The sequence below is a fragment of the Penicillium chrysogenum genome (assembly GCF_028827035.1).
Source record: "Penicillium chrysogenum strain IBT 35668 chromosome Unknown utg000005l_segment0_segment0, whole genome shotgun sequence".
Lineage (NCBI taxonomy): Eukaryota > Fungi > Ascomycota > Eurotiomycetes > Eurotiales > Aspergillaceae > Penicillium > Penicillium chrysogenum.
Genome location: NW_026622753.1, coordinates 9,252,571 through 9,269,177, shown reverse-complemented (window position 1 = coordinate 9,269,177; position 16,607 = coordinate 9,252,571). Strand labels below are relative to the sequence as shown.

Genomic DNA, 16,607 nt, shown 5'->3' with positions numbered 1-16,607 from the left:
TGGTCCGGGGGAACGGGGGAGCCTCCGCGTAATCACATCACTTCATCTTGTATATCGATAGTCAATAGATTAGTATATCTCTCGGGCGAGAGCAAGATATACCAGGAACTAGCTTGTATGCCGAGTATAATTGCTTTTTGGCGAATTAAAATGGCCTTTCGCGATATTCGGCACGCCATCGCGGCCCACTGTGATGCTATACCAAGTGCACAGTGACGCACGCGGGGTTCTTTTTTTTGGATTTGGATTTGGATAATTTCGATAACTGGATATAAAGGAATATGACCCCTCGTTTCTAGCTGGGGAAGGATAGTATTGTTTCTTTACTTCTAGCTTGCAATCCTAAAATGTCTAACACTCAAGCATCAGATGCGACTAAGCCTCGCAAGTCGCTCATCCTCAATGCCTTTGTGGAAATGTGTACGTCGAAGGCCATCTAACATGTGAAACCCCAATCTCTAACATTATTAACAGGCAGCGGCCATCAATCGCCAGGACTATGGCGCCACCCCGAAGATGAGTCGCATCGATTCAATGATGTCGACCACTGGGTCGAGCTGGCACAACTACTCGAGTCCGCCAAGTTCCATGGCATTTTTATCGCAGATGTTCTCGGTAAGTAGACCGAGTGTAGTTGCATTCCAGTGGAGAAGTCTGACAAGAGTCCTTTCTCCAGGAGGATACGATGTCTATAAAGGACCCAGAAACCTCGATCCCGCAGTTGTCTCCGGTGCTCAGTGGCCAGTGAATGAGCCATTGGCTGTTGTCCCCGCGATGGCGGCAGCTACGAAGAATATTGGATTTGGAGTGACGGTCACGACAAGCTACGAGCAGCCGTATCATCTTGCGAGGCGACTATCTACTGTCGACCATCTTACCAAAGGACGGTATGTCAATCTAGTAACGGTTGGGAGAACAAGTCGCTGATTAAAGTCGCCTGATAGTCTGGGGTGGAATGTGAGTAGCACGCTTACCTCCAAGAGCATGACTTTGAAAGAAATACATACTAACAATCTCAGGTCGTAACAGGCTACCTCGATTCCGCCGCCCGCAATATGGGCCAAGCCGAGCAGCTACATGTAAAGCCTCATCTTCCACATCCATATGTCTATAGCCCACTAACAAAAGCCTAGCACGACGACCGCTACCTCCTTGCCGAAGAGTACATAAAAGTAACCTACAAGCTGTGGGAGTCCTCCTGGCGCCAAGACGCCGTAACGCTCGACCGCGAGCGCGGTATCTACACCGACCCGGCAGGTGTTCGACAAATCAACCACGTTGGCAAATACTTCAACGTCCCCGGGCCCCATCTCTGCCAGCCCAGCCCACAGCGCACGCCGGTCATCCTCCAAGCCGGCACCTCAAAAGCAGGCAAAACCTTCGCCGCGCAACATGCGGAGGCTATCTTCGTGGCGGGCCACAGCCCGGCCGTGGTAGCGAAGAACGTGAAGGAGATTCGGGAGCTTGCACAGAGCGAGTACGGGCGTGATCCGCAGAGTATCAAGTTCCTCGCACTTCTTTGCCCTATCCTCGGCAAGACTGAGGAAGAGGCTGTGGAGAAGTTCAAGTATTTCCGCAGTCTGGGATCCATTGATGGTGCACTTGCGCTGTTTGGTGGGTGGACGGGGATTGATTTGGATAAGTATGGAGATGATGAGGAGCTGCGACATGTTGAGAGTAATGCTATTCGGTATGTGACAATGCTTCCCTTCCTTTTCTTTCTGAGCATGACTGACTCGCACTTCTGTATAGCTCTGCTGTCGAGGGCTGGTCCAAGGCAACCCCTGAAGTGGCTAAATGGACAAAGGCCACTGTCGGTCAACATATCACCGTCGGAGGGCTGGGTGCCACTCCTGTCGGTACAGCTGCTCAAGTTGCTGATAACATGGAGCGATGGGTACAAGAAGCCGACGTGGATGGGTTTAACCTGGTAAGTTTGTATTTCCTGAATTATGCCATTGTATCTGGAGCCGTTTGATAACATTATTCTCAGGCATACGCAATCAAGCCGGGCTCTTTCAAGGATATCATTGATCTCCTTATTCCCGAGCTCCGCAAGCGAGGCCTGTTCTGGGATGACTATGCTGTGCCCAAGGGAACCTACCGTGAGAACCTATATACACAGCCTGGCCAGTCCGGACCACGCGCAGACCACCCTGCCTCCAAGTACAGGTGGAATGCCGGTGTGGATGCTGCAGAGGCCGTCATTCCGGATAACTGAATGTTATACTTGCATCAATTGTACAATTTTGAAATGCAATGACATTCAACAAATAATTAGAACAATCAATTTTTAGACAGACTATCCGTAGACTACCTGTAAGGCCTGCACAGGACCTGTTCTATGGACGCCAAGAAAATGCAAATTTTGTACACAATCATAAACCAAAGCTCTAAGTCAACATATCATCGAGACGCTCACCAAGCACCTTCTCAATCTGCTTAACCCATTTGCGGACTTCTCTCTCAACACTCTCATCCTCATCTTCCATGAGCTCGCTGATATAAGGCAGCATCTCCGGTAGAAGTGCCAGCCACTCCTCACCAAGCTGCTCCGTAAGAGCCTGTTCGGTCTTGAGGGCTGCGAGACGGGTGTGGGGGCTGTCGCCACCAGCGGACCGGGCATTCGGCGCAGAGGAGGGGCGGAGGTATTTCATCAGGGCGGAGTTCAGCTCCTTATGGTTATCGGTAGAGTCGGCGGCGATGGCCAGTTCCGTGATCGTGGGCACGACGTCGGCAATGACCATGTTCGACGTGGTCGTGCTGGTTGCGTGGCCCAGTTGGGTGATCAGGGGACCGGAAATGCTGGCGAGGTGGGAGGGGCTCTGCCAGAATTCTGCAGTGGATGTTAGTGGCAGTAATCAGCCAAGGGGGGGCTGGGTCAGAGAGGAAACGTACCATCCTGGTCATGCTCGAAGGACTTGCGGAGCATACGAAGGGCAGCCAACCACAGGGACTTCTGGGTCTTGGAGGGACCCGACGTGTTCAGGACACTGACAACGTTCTCCAAGACATAGCTGGAGTACCCGGTGACAATTGACTGAAGAAGTATTAGTGACAAAGATCAATGTAAAAAAGAATTCTGCGGAAACATACCTGGAGAGTACCAAAGAAGACCTCGAGGAACTTGTAGAAAGTCGTGAGGCGTGAAATCCGAGCCTGTTCGTCCTGGGAGGAGCCAGTGGTGGCCCACTCAACGAACTTAAGGAAGATGGGCCGGAACGTGCTGTCATTCAGCTTGTAGATCATCTTGATGGTAACGTCGTTAAGCGCCGCTTCAGCCTCATCAATAGCAGTTGACTCGAAGATAGCCTTATCGCCAAGAGCAATCTGTTCACGGCGCAGATCGAACGCCTTGAAGAGAATCTTTGTAAGCACACCAATGTTCTTAGCAATAGTCGACTTGGGGTGCTTGTCCACAGCGATTGTGACAACTTCCAAGATTTCGTTCACAGCAATTGGACCAGCCTGGATGGCGTGTTGCCAATTGCGATCAACAGCGCCGAGAGTTGCGCCCACATCCGCTTTGCGGGCCATCAACCGCAGGCACTCCTGGCGGCTTTCATCACTGCTCTCCTCGATGTCCGCGTTAGCAGACTCGAAGGACAGGAGCAGCATCTTGTCCAGATGGCCAGCTGAGATCATGAATGGCAGGTGAACGAAGAGGGCAGAGAAGAGGGCGAAGACGGCGTCGTGGAGTCGCGAGTTCTCCTTGCCTGAAACCAAACTCAACTCGAGCAGTCCCAATGAACGCTTGAGTGTGTCAGGAAGGGCAGGAATCATGGCCTGACCCAGCACCTCGGCCATAGAGGCCAGGCACAGGACACCCATGTAACGGATGCGGTCATCCGATTGGCCGAGGCAAGATTCACTGGCAACCACTCTGGCCGCAGCAATGACCTTGGACGGGTCCTTACGGCCGTACTTGTCGGTGATGCGGTCAATGCAAGAAACAGCAGCATGCTTGAGCAAGATATCCGGGGACGACTCGACAATGCCAACCAGGGTAGGCAGGAAGTCGAGGACACGGATCTGCGACAGGTTGTCGCGCTCGGGGTTCTGGCGGAGGCGGGTTTCCAGCAAACGAAGCACCTTGCGTCGAAGCTCGTCATTAGGACCCTGGAGAAGAACCTCAATGGTATCGAGGAAGTCAACCAGAGACAGGGTGCTGAACAGAGAGCCGAGGACCTCACCACAAGCCTGGTTAACGGGCTTCATACTCTGCACAGCCTCGCCGATGCTCAGAACCTGCGTCAGGACTCGGGAGAAGCAAGCGCGGGACTGGTCAGCAACCTGGTCGTCCGACTCGAAGGCTGTCTCAAGCTTAGACTTGAGAGAAGAGTGCTTGAACAAGTGAGCAAGGTCACGCAGGAGGTCGACGCAGATGCTCTGGGCGTCGCGTCCATCATCACTACCAATTCCAAGAAGGACCTGCGAGATACCTGGCTTGGGTTTGAGAGAATCGCTGACCAAGTTCAAGTACTTGCTGTAGGTGGTAAGCTCCACGACTGGTGTAGTATCCGAAACCAAACCTGTCATTAGAGTGAGGACATCCTTGTCGGCAGAGTATCGGTTAGCGAGCATTGCCAGGACAGCAAACAAGAACTCTTGCGTTCCAAGCTTGCTGATCAAGGCATGGAAGAGTCTCAGACGGCGATGCGAAGGGATGTGCTCGAAGGCTGCGGTGAAACTGAGCAACAACTCGGACGTTCCAGAGACAACATCCCTCTTCTGGTTACGTAGGGATTGGATGAGGGCAGGAACAACCTGGTCGATAGTTTGGTCAATGACCGAAACAGAGTAGTCATCATCCTTGCGCAGAACGCTGCTGCCCATGAAAGTGAAGATCGGCATAACACTGTGGAGAACCAATTCCGGCGCGATGACGGACAAACTTCCCACGAGAAGAAGAGCCCCGTTCTGAACCTGCGGGCTGTCTGTCGTCCGCACGCAGTCCACCACCAGGTCGGCCCTGATGACGGATGTATCGAACTTCGGCTTAGCAGATCCTTTAGATGTGTTGACGATAGCCAGGAGACTCCCCAAAGTCAAACTGAGGAGATAACTCATGCCAGACTGGATCTGAGACTTGAAGTGATGAAGAGCAGCGAGAGTCTGGAACAATCCATCTACAAGCTCGGGGTGTGTTTCTGGGGAGGAGCTATCCACAATCTCCAAGATGAAAGTCATCTTGTCCATCAACTTGCTAAGCTCTGCCTCGTCCTTGACTGTCATCGCAACCATGTTGTTCTGGCTAGTACGTCTGCGCTTCGGCGCAGGGCCAACAGACTCAACATCGGTGATAGATACGGGGATCTTTTGGACAAATTGCTGAAGGACAACACCGGGGAGCTCGACAGTGCGAAGAACGTCTCGGCAGTTGTTTGCGAGAGAAGCAGTATTGGCCGAACCCGAAAGGGAGATATCGAGCAACTTCTCGGATGCGGCCAACTTGCGGTCTTCGGGAATCTTAGCCCAGATGTGTTTGATTTGGCCAAAGCAAGCCGCAACAAAGGATGGGCGCAAGTTGTCACCAGAGCTTGCATTGGAGAGGAGGACATCAACGGCGTCCTTGTCTTTGGATGTGACAATAGCAGCAATCAAATTCTCCGTCTCAGATGCCACAATGCGCTCTTTGCCACAAATTTCCTCGACTTCCCTCTCGTTCAAGCGACGCCAATCCTCTAGTACCGGGAGAAGCTCACTCGTCAGGGTTGCCGTAGAGACCTTCTCCACGCTGTTGATCAACCTTAACAAGCTAGTCTTCGGTGCGAAAACTGGCATATTGACAACATGGGAGCAGATGAAAGCGAACAGGCTAAGACGGAGAGACTTCTTGAGTTCGGTGGCACCCGAAGTTTCGGACAGGACGTTGCCCCGTAGGGTAGCTTCCACCGTTCTACGAACATGGTTAGAGTCAAGGATAGACTCCTCCAACCCTGGAAGCAATGCCCGCTCCAGGACCTTTTGCGCATCCTTAGTGGTGAGCCATGCAACACCAGTGGATTGCTTGCCCTTGCCGTAGATCGTGTCGTGAGCCCATGGCTTCGAGCTGTCACCGCCATTATTTTTTTTGTACAAAAATCCGATAATAGCCAAGACGCCAGCGGTCTCACGGCGAATCCGTTCGGAAGGATCGGAGAGGGCCACAAACAGGAATGGCAGGAGTGCCTGAGGATCAAAGTCTGCAGGTGCCGATGAAAGAACAGATGACACGACGTTCAAAGCCGCAATCTTCGTTCCGATGGGGTAGTGGCCAACAAGGACTCTGATAAAGAATGACAAATATTGAGGGGCCTTGGTCGCCTGGGATTTGCCTAAGATTGGCAAAGTAGTGAAACGCTCCAGATTGTCCTCGGAGTCCACCGCCAAGGCGAAAACGCGTACAAGGTTATCAAATTCGATGATCGACTGTCTGGAGAGGAACGAGCGTGGGAACAAGGACTCTTTGACCAAAGTCTCCAGAGCTGGAGTAAAGGCGTCCACCTGGGGCTGATCGTCCGCATCGATCATATCCACATCTTCGATGGCCTGTGCCACAACGGGGGCCTCGACAACAGTTTGAAGGTTGTGTTCCAGCGCCGAGATGTTGAACGAAGATCCAGTCAAAGTCCTCTGGAAAATGGGTTGGAGGGTTTCCGACCGGTTGAATCCTTGGACCAATTCAGCGAGCTGGGTCTGGGCATCCAAGGACATTCCTCGGGTCTCATCTGCATTAGAAGCTGCTTCGAGCACGAGGCTCATAGCCTTGGCGATTTCGTTCTCGCCAAGCATCTTGCGCTCAAAGATGGAGGCCAGAATTGCGAGGCGGGCATTGTCTTGCTTGTCAAGATCAGTCAAGCAGCCGGCAATGATCCCAAGTAGCAGATTAGATGTCTGATATTGCGGTGCGATTTCAGAAAGCTGGGCGATGGGATTTTCAAGGCGCACAATACCCTTGAAGACCTTTTTCGGGACTGCAACAGCAGGCTTCTGCTGTGCAAGGACCGAAAGGCAAATCAGACCAGATATCTTTGTATCTTCTGTCCAAGAACCCACAACACTCTCCATTAGACCATCGATAACTTCGTTCGATAGGAAGGCCTTCTGTGCCAGGACAACACAGATCATATAGCAGCCAACGATCAATTCGGACACCTTTTTCATTGTGAAAGCGTTACTGAGTACCGGTAAAATCCGCAAAAGGATATCTTCATGCTTTTGCTTCTCGGCCTCTCTTCTCCCTGAGCGAGCACCATCCAACATTGTTGCGATTGCCTCTGTAACAACTCCGGCCCAAAATGCAAGTAGTGCATGGCTTTGGGCCTGCTGCCTACAGACTTTAAGGACATATTCGTTGAATTCGGAAAGAAAGCCTTGTTCGTCGCTGCGCTGTGAACAAGTGGGTGTCTTGGCGGATTGATGAGACCGTTCTTGTATGGAGCGAGAACTTTGAATGCCGGCGTGAGAGTTGCCGGAAGAATGGATAGAAGGTTCAGAAAGAGTGGTGTCGTGTGATACGGTAAGAACGTCAATAATACGGCTGTCGTATTGAACTCGTGGATCCTGCCATACAAGTCAGCAACCACGTCTCGCGATCTCACGATCTGCGCTCCACCTCGCGGATGTCCCTCACCTGAATCTTCTCACAAGCCAGTCCACAGCCTTGACTGCGGGACTCAACTGTAGCCTTCCGCTAACCAGAGCCAGGAAAGCTTCAACCGCAGTATCTAACTCCTTGTTCTGAAGGACGTTCATCTGACTGCGGTCCTCCGCTTTGCTCTGCTCACTGAAGATCGTGCGATCAAACTCGGCAAACCGGGGGTCCAACGAGCATAATTCCCGGAACCCATCATAACAAATATCATAGATCGCATCAAAGTCCTGAGTGCCGGCGACCTTTGGATCAAAAATAAGTGACTGTGAGTGTGAAACCCGTTGCGCCTTGAGGTCAAGCTCATGTGTCGATTTGGCCGCAATTTGCGACAGCTGCGCGGCGAGAGACGAAGCCATTGTGAAGTCTCTTTTGGCGGGATGTTCCGCGGACTTTTCTTGTTGTTCTGTATTGATGCTCACACAATTGCGCAGTGACCCATATCCCTGAGACTTGTGACGGTAGTCTTTTCTTTGTTTGCGAGCCAAGGGGAAGCGGTTAAATTATTTGAGGTAAGTCTTAAGCTTTGTTTGACCAAGAGCAAATGGTTGACTTTTTTTTTTGCCGATCAGCCCGACCGCCCTCGGAGAATCGTTCTTCCGAGTTATCAGACCGCGGCGCGACTCGATAAGGAATATTCGATAAGGAATATCGAGCCACCACGATGGACTCGCCCGGGTCTCAGGTTAGTTACCTTCACGTACACCAAATGAGAAGCAAAGACTAACCAGGTACGAAGGGTGTCCCGCAATTCTCCAGCTTCCGACCTCCCCCCTACCTCTCCTCCGGCCGACGTTGCCGGCTCGCAACATGAACGTCACCGGCGTCGTCGCTTGGGCCACCGTCAGCGTGCAGACTCTAAAGGGTCTCCGCTTCCTCGTCACCATGGAAGGCGTTCAGAGGGCGGTCGTCAGAAGGCGACAGGTGAAGAAAGTGAGAAGCGCCCGAGTGGGGAAAAAAATTAAGGATGTAAACGCTGCAAACGGTGAGGCAAACAAAACATTTGTCGTCGACAAGCGCGGTGATCGCGACAATACACGTTACGGCGTAGATCGTTATGAGATTCCCACGTACCACCGCAACGGCGATGGCTTTGTACTTGGACTCCCCGGTCAGCGTATTGATTACAAAACGCGGTATGACCAGGGTGCCCTTCTGCTTCTTCGCCCCGACTCAAGCTCCTCTACAAGCTCTACTACCAAGCCGCTCTCCGCGGAAACCCTATCTGCTTTGTCCATCAGTCTCCCCGTTCGCCTCCGTTCTGACCTCAAGGCTAACGTTGCCACTGAGACCCAACATTCACAAGGTTTCATTTCAACAACAGTTCCGTCTCAACCCGGTGTTGCGGCAACTGCCGACTTAGATGATGAAGCACCGTCTTATCGCTCCATCCATGACCCGGCTAAATCCGGAGAACAAGTCACTGAGCACATTGACACGAGCGCATTTACTCGAATTGCTATGGAAGCTGAGATCTTGAAGATCAATGCCAAGTTGAACAGCGCAGTGGAAAAACGACCAACTGATATCCAGTCATGGATCCGCCTTGCTGAGCATCAAGAACTCGCTCTCACTGGCGCACGATCTGGCGATCGAACCTCCTCTCATGATGATGCACAAGTTGTGGCAAGAGCCAAGCTGTATGTGTATGAAAGAGCGCTCAAGGCTAACGCACAAAATCCTGCACGGGATCACCTTGTGCTGTGCCGTATGGAAGAGGGTGGGAAAATATGGGACGACGCAAAACTCGCATTGGAATGGGACGAAGTGTTGCGGTACCACTCCGAGTTCATAACTGTATGGATCCAGTATCTTGACTACTGTCAGACTGATAGTCGGGATTTCAACTTCAATGACTGCTTCACCACTTATGGCTACTGTTTGAAGACCCATTCACGTGTCGGCTTTGGACCGCAGAAATCTCTCATCAGGGCGTACTTGCTGCTCCGTTTGACCCTGTTCCTTCGAGAATCCGGCCACGTAGAGCTAGCTGTCGGTTTATGGCAAGCGGTGCTCGAATTTACATGCTTCCGGCCAGCCCATCTAATGGGAAAGAAAGAAGAGGCCCTAGTGGAATTCAAAAAGTCGTGGGCACCTGGTCACATCCGGATTGGGGAGCCCGGTTGGCAGCCCTGGAACAGCGGACAAACCTCCCGTGTTCCCGCCGCCGAGCCTGTCTACACTTCTGAGGCGGATGCCCTAGACTTGTTCCCAACCTGGGTACATGCAGAAAGGGAGCGGATGTTCAAAAATCGCATGCCGTCACATGCCTTTGACGATTCCAAAAAGAAAGACGCTTTCCGAGTGGTCCTCATCGAAGATTGTACGCAGATACTGCCATATTTCTGGGACTTGGAAGAAGGCCTTGGTTCCCTACTTGATGGCTTCTTGTATTTTTGCCGTTTGCCCCACTTGACAGTGCCTGCGAATATGCACACCAGCCGACTGTGGACTGGTGATAATTTCCTGCGAAATGAATTTATGGATGATCCTCGCAACACAATCGCGGACTGGATCACTTTTCAGAAACATGCTGCAACCACAACCATTGAGCCTTTCGCATTCCCTCACCACACCTTCGTTCACACCACTGATACTCTATTTGCCGACCCAAAGATGTGGTTTTCCGCTCTGACGAAGTGGGCTGCAACCACCTCTCATTCCTCATGTGTCATCGATCCTGATTTTGTACTCTCAACTCTCCATTCCCTTGTCGACGCCTTCGGAGACAGCCAATTGGCTGAATATGCTATGGCAGTAACTTTCGCGTGTAACAACACTCTGGGCAAGAAATATGGAAGGCGACTCTTAAAAGAGCGATCGTCGAACCTGCGACTTTACAATGCCGTTGCGCTCATGTATTGGCGAAGTGGCGATCGTGACGTTGCTTACAATGTGTGGTCCACTGCTTTGTCTATGAGCAAGAATTTTGACGCTCGGGAGCTCACTGACTCTGCGCTCCTGTGGAACTCGTGGCTTTGGGAAATGCTTCACGATGGGCAAAAGAATCGAGCATCGTACCTCTTGCAGGCTATGCCATACCGTCAAGTTCACTTGCCGTCATACAACGCGGCTGGTGAGGATGATGACCTTGGTCTTACTGGACCCAATTTTCTCAGCGTCAGCCAGGCAAGTTTCCATCCGTTGGTCTCAATGAACGTCGTACTAATTATTCACAGTACTTGTTTAACGCTATGAACACTGCCTTGAGGTCCAAGAGAATGCAAGCATACGCAGCTTACGCTGACTGCTATGCCATCCTCCTCTATCTCAAGGGCGAGCAACTTGATGATGTCCTGGATTCCTACAATCACGCTGTCTCTTCCCTTAGAGGCATGCGCAGGACCGACGATGATTTCAGGGTGTTGGGCGGAGAATTGCTGCACCAAGCCCGAGCCCGGATCTTGTACTACTACGTGGAGAGACAGAGTGGCCAATTTAGACCTGCTGAAGTTCGTGCGCTGTTTCTGGATAGCCTAGAATGGTGGCCCCACAACACTATGTTCTTGTCACTGTTCAAATGGAACGAGTCTCGCCTGCATATGAGCGATCGGACCCGCGATATCTTCGACGTCACCATCGGGGCGAACGGCAGGGCCGCTAAGGATCTACAAGGGCCTGCCCCAATCTACCGTGTACCTGTCACGACTCACCTTTTCAGCATCTACGCTGAAATGGGTCGCCCTCTCATGCTCGGCTCGACCCCGCATTCCATCCGGGCAGCCTTCGAGCGAGCGATCGGTGATGTCATCCCGATGGGGCGGACTGCAACACGGAAGAGTCCCTTCGACCTGGCAAGCTCGACCTCCGCCCAGACCAGCCTCACCATCTGGAAGCTGTACATCCTCTACGAGCTGTACGCGGAGTGCAACGTCGGCCGCGCCCGCGAGGTCTACTTCCGGGCGCTGCGCTCCTGCCCCTGGTCTAAGGAGCTGTATATGTTCGGCTTTGAGCACCTGCGGGCGGACTTGACCAACCGCCTGCCCCCTGCCGCCTCAACCGGAAGGGGGGAGGTCGAACCTTTGGGGTTCGACCATGCAGCGCTCCGAGCTCTGTACTCGGACATGCTGCGCCGTGGACTTCGAGTCCACTGTCATGTGGAGGGTTTCTGGGCCGAGTAGGCCCAGAAGGGATCTGACCGTGGGGGACGAAGGGGGAGGAAGGGGAGTGAACAGTGGGGAATACAACGATGAACAGGTGAAGGGGGTGCTTCTCAGATCCCCTTCACCTGGATGCAAGAGTAATGTCAAATCGAACTGAGAAGTGAAAATTCCGTGCTTCATCTGTAGTTGTATGGGTCTGACAGCATTATAATCTCGGGGAACTAGTGACAGTGTAGAAGCTATTTAGACGGAGACTATCAGAGCTACTAAGACCAGAAAGTCCGGGTGCATTACATATTGGTTCGACACCGGCGGGTTGCCAGCCTCCAATACTTCCACGCTCAAGTCTTAAGATGAAATAAGGCGACGCGGGTATCCTTGCAGAGGCAATAACATCCATGAACCACATCTTTAACCACATTTAAACATATTTGTTTCAACAATCAAGGCGCCCAAAGCTGACCATCGGTCTATAACATGCAGTCTTTGAAGTCACATCCTTTCCATCCATGTATTTGGCCGAGAGAAGAGAGAAGCCCTGGCACAGTTCAAATGATTAAGGGACTGGAATATACGACAATTGGGGGATGCTGCCAAAAGCCCATACGCTTGGTGTAAGACATTCCTCGATTGAACTCCATTCGGCAATGGCAGGTAACGGGAGCAAAGAACTGTTACAATGGGACCCAACATCTCAATTGGAAAAATAAATGAAATCGCGCTGTAATATAATCTGTCTTGGCGAGACACCATTATGACTCCTCAGTGAAGAACCGATTCTCGGGTCTCGACAGGCCAAAATGTTCACGTAGTGTCGATCCCGTATACTCATTGCGGAAAAGGCCTCTTCGCTGAAGTTCAGGAATCAATCTATCTGTCACCTCTTCCAGGCCCTGTGGCAAGAACGGAAACGTGCATGTGAAGCCATCAGAAGCCTCTTCACGCAACCACGTCCCCATCTCCTCAGCGATGTCACTCGGCGAACCGAGGAATGTCAGTCCTGAGTATCCACCATATCGTTGCGCAAGTTGACGGATCGTCAGTCCCTCTTGCTTGGCCAGCTTTTCAACAGACTCCCTGCTCGTCTTGCTGGCATTCGTCTCGGGCAGGTCGTCCGGTAACAAACTATTGGGATCAAGGCCACTGACATCCACGCCAAGTGAGATTGACAAAGAAGCGATGGCACTGTCGTAGTGGACCAAACTATCCAACTTGAGTCTCTTCTCCCGCGCATCTTGCTTGCTATCCCCAACAATAATCATTGCCGCGGGTAAGATCTTCAACTGTCCCCTCTTCCGGCCCGCTCGCTCCACTCGCCCCTTGATATCCGCATACAGCGCCTTGGCACTATCAATATCCTTCGGACTGCAAAATACAACCTCGGCAGTCTCAGCCGCAAGTTGTCGTCCCGGCTCGCTTTGCCCTGCTTGAACAATAACCGGCCATCCCTGCGGTGGTCTGGCAATATTCAACGGTCCTCGAACCTTCAATTCGTCGCCGGAATGGTTCAGCACATGCATTCTCGCTGGATCAAAATGTTCCCCCGTCTCGACATTGCGAATAAAAGCATCATCGGCGAAACTATCCCAGAGCCCCGTAACGATGTCATAGAATTCACGGGCACGCTTATAACGATCACCATGGGCCAAGTGCTCATCGAATCCGAAATTATGACATGACTCCGGGTTTCCGGTGGTCACAATATTCCATGCTGCTCGCCCGCCACTCAGGTGATCCAGACTAGCAAATCGCCGGGCAACATGGTACGGTGCGTCGTAAGTTGTACTAGCAGTGGCTGCGAGACCGATCTTCTCTGTCACGGCAGAGAGGGCGGAGAGTAGAGTGAAAGGTTCGAATGAAGTAACCGTATGGCTCCGCTTAAGAGCTTCGACGGGCATGTTCAGAACGGCCAGGTGATCAGCCATAAAGAAGGCGTCGAATTTGGCGGCCTCTAGCTTTTGGGCGAACTGTGTGATGTGTTTGAAATTGAAGTTGGCGTCGGGATAGGAGCCCGGATAGCGCCATGCACCTGTGTGCAGTGAGACTGGCCGCATGAAGGCCGTAAGATGCAGCTGACGGTTGGGTTGCGAGTCGGTCATCTTGAAATTGGTTTGGGTGTCCACCAGATTGGACTTCGAATCTTGCCGAGTAGGATTCATACAAATATTTTGGGACGAGAATAGCTATTGTTATATACGCTTATCACTCGTATCCACGGCTGCTGTTTTGTGGTATTTCCAAGCAGATTTATAAGCCTTGCTCACTTGGGCTTGATATGGCGTGCTTGAAGCTGCATATATATAGCTGCGTAGAACGTGAAACACAAAACCACGCCTCATGAAAATATCCAACGGATTGTAGTTACCTATGTGATGTTTCCAATGTTAGGCTAGTCATACCTACTTTTCAAAAGATCGGCATGAGAAAGCCACCAGATAGCATTGCCCAGTTTTGCTCTCCTAGAGGCTTATGCTTCATTGCATCGTACCCTCTTACAACTAGCAGGAATGCTAAACGAAACAGACCAGATACGTCTCGCCTGGCGCTTTTCTCTGAATCAGAATCACAGTATTAGCGACATCCCATTCCCGTTTGGCTTTTCAGAGTAAGACTTTGAGCGCATTAAGCTGGGCAGCGATGATGCGGTAGCAGGAACTGAGCTTATGTCTGAGATCAAGGAGAAAATGGGCGATTTGTGGCCTGACAAAGGCTTTATCGAATACGAGGCGATACGGTGATTGCACAAATATTAAACCAATTGGCTGAGACTGACGATGAAAAAGCGGAGTACCAGCGTAATTGGCCATTGGAATGTTCTCATGCTTTGGGGTCAATACTGGCTCTGAATTTTTCTAACAATAAGATTCTATATACGATCATTCAGGTTGAGAGGTGGGTATTTGGGAGGCAAGTTGGATGCTTCCGTTGAAGTATACGCCTTTAGTGCAGTTATTGTACGAAACACAGCTCAGCAAAAACATCACTGCCCTCATAGGTCTAACATATGGTGCCAGCTAGTCTCGACCAAGTACATTTACACTTTGTCCTAGGAAATCTCTAGAGATTTAATCTGACGTCACGACCTGCGTGGAGCCCTCTTGTATAGACCTAAATTCATGAATTTGAACCTGTCCTTCGCTTTATCTGTGCGCAGTGCTGAGACACATAATTCAGAATCAACCGGTGGACCGATGGACCCACGCATATGAAGGTGATCATTTACTCATTTAAGCCGGCTAGTGTTGGCTTCCTACTAAGAGACCTATTTAACAGGTCTCGGCCAATTCAGCTTCAATGATTCCCAACCCGTCGCCTTCACGGACCCAGAATTTCAGGACTCGCAGACCAACAGATGTCAGTAGGTCACTCCAGCGCTGACGGGTTCTTTCCAATCCGGAACAGAATACCATGACCGCGATATCTGTCATACAAGGAAGCGAGCGAGCATTCTGATCAGGAAGAATATACTCCTCCATGATGACCTTGGAGAACCCGCGCTTCATAGCCGGCTTGAGGTGGTTAAAGATGATCGTCGCCTTCTCGTCAGACCAATCATGCAACACGTTCTTGAAATAGTACGCGCGTGCCCCTGCACATTAATAGATATTCGTTAGCCCTATCCAAATGCAAACACACACACATATACAAGGCAGTCTTACCTTGAACCGGTTGAACCTCAGCAAAGAAATCGTGCGCAACAGTGTCAATAGACGCCGCCTCTAGATCCTGTGCGCCACGTACTTCATCAATCACAGAGGAAAGATCCTCCAATACCAATTTACCCGGGGCATCGGGGAATCTCTGCCTAAATCCAATCAAGTCATGTCCGCGACCAGCGCCAAGGTCTACCAAAAGTGGTGTATCGGGGGTAATCTCCGCGTGGTCGAGAAGCTTTTCACGAACCGGGAACCAGTCACCCCAGTGTGGACGGTCAGCCCGCTGCCCTTCCATGAAGCTATTGAACCGGGTTAACGCTTCGGGATCTTGGCAGAGCCATGTAAATCCATCGATCTTCAGATCATGCGTGTATTGAAGAGGGGCCCACATGGGATCGTCTGGGTTCCGATAGTTGGTAGATTGAAGATATTCGGGGACTTTCTGGACCGAGGGTAGAAACTCATGGAAGCTGATTAGGTTAGTATACAAACGTATTAAGATCTTGGTCTCTTTTTACGAGTTTGTAGCAGCTTACAGTGATCCCACGACTCCAATCGATGTGCGCTCGGTCATTTCTCGGCATAGCGCTGTAGATAGGTATTCGCTGGGAGCTGACTCTTCGACGAAGCCATTGGCGACTAGAACTCTCATAATACGCTCTGGAAACAAGTTAGAAAATTCCCGTTCTCAAGTAGTTACTTACCGACTAGAAGAGGGTCCGCCGGCTTTGCTGCAGCCAATTCGGCCAGGGGGACTGGACCCGTGGCCTGAGACAAAACGGGGAATACATTCATATCATGGGCCGTCTTCACGGCCATGAGAATAATAGGCTTGGCAAATGGTTAGCAGGACATTCCATAATTCACAGGCAATGTTGATGACTTACAGAAAAGGAAAGCTTGAGGATTGCATCCTTGGGACGTTCCAGCGCACGCGCCAGCTGTGCCGCCTTTTCCTGAGCTTCAACTCGACAGGTATCGGTTTGAGTTGACTCGTACGAATCAAGTGAAGCCTTAGCTTCCGCCAAGAGCCTCTGAAGATGTTTGGTTTCCATATTCAAAGTTGTGGCCAAGGAGAACGAGGGGGAAACCACAACGGCTGGATCAGGAGGGGCATTCGGCCACCACCCACTTGACGGTACTCCGTCGAACCCCGAGATTTACACGGCTTTCACACCCGGAGCATCGTGCTCAAGTCCCCACTGGGGGGCTGGA

The 16,607-nt window shown here is 51.4% G+C and overlaps 5 protein-coding genes across 5 annotated transcripts; 2 read left to right on the top strand and 3 right to left on the bottom strand.

Annotated features, from left to right (window-relative positions):
* Positions 1-347: 347 nt before the first annotated feature.
* On the top strand, positions 348-2,221 carry N7489_011876 (LLM class flavin-dependent oxidoreductase; the record flags this gene model as incomplete). Its single annotated transcript, XM_056717625.1, has 8 exons — positions 348-420; positions 475-615; positions 677-887; positions 945-957; positions 1,020-1,079; positions 1,134-1,690; positions 1,753-1,930; positions 1,994-2,221. The coding sequence occupies 8 exons, from the start codon at positions 348-350 to the stop codon at positions 2,219-2,221; spliced, it is 1,461 nt and encodes a 486-aa protein (XP_056565247.1).
* A 172-nt stretch (positions 2,222-2,393) lies between these two features.
* On the bottom strand, positions 2,394-7,992 carry utp10 (snoRNA-binding rRNA-processing protein UTP10; the record flags this gene model as incomplete). Its single annotated transcript, XM_056717624.1, has 4 exons — positions 2,394-2,836; positions 2,899-3,040; positions 3,097-7,545; positions 7,630-7,992. The coding sequence occupies 4 exons, from the start codon at positions 7,990-7,992 to the stop codon at positions 2,394-2,396; spliced, it is 5,397 nt and encodes a 1,798-aa protein (XP_056565246.1).
* A 451-nt stretch (positions 7,993-8,443) lies between these two features.
* N7489_011874 (uncharacterized protein) lies at positions 8,444-11,754 on the top strand (the record flags this gene model as incomplete). The annotated part of the gene is made up of 2 exons (XM_056717623.1): positions 8,444-10,753; positions 10,813-11,754. 2 exons carry the CDS (start codon positions 8,444-8,446, stop codon positions 11,752-11,754), a joined length of 3,252 nt encoding a protein of 1,083 aa, XP_056565245.1.
* Positions 11,755-12,488: 734 nt separating this feature from the next.
* On the bottom strand, positions 12,489-13,835 carry N7489_011873 (LLM class flavin-dependent oxidoreductase; the record flags this gene model as incomplete). The annotated part of the gene is made up of 1 exon (XM_056717622.1): positions 12,489-13,835. The coding sequence occupies one exon, from the start codon at positions 13,833-13,835 to the stop codon at positions 12,489-12,491; it is 1,347 nt and encodes a 448-aa protein (XP_056565244.1).
* A 1,167-nt stretch (positions 13,836-15,002) lies between these two features.
* On the bottom strand, positions 15,003-16,447 carry N7489_011872 (uncharacterized protein; the record flags this gene model as incomplete). The annotated part of the gene is made up of 5 exons (XM_056717621.1): positions 15,003-15,325; positions 15,396-15,862; positions 15,929-16,052; positions 16,097-16,223; positions 16,280-16,447. 5 exons carry the CDS (start codon positions 16,445-16,447, stop codon positions 15,003-15,005), a joined length of 1,209 nt encoding a protein of 402 aa, XP_056565243.1.
* Between the last annotated feature and the right edge of the window lie 160 nt (positions 16,448-16,607).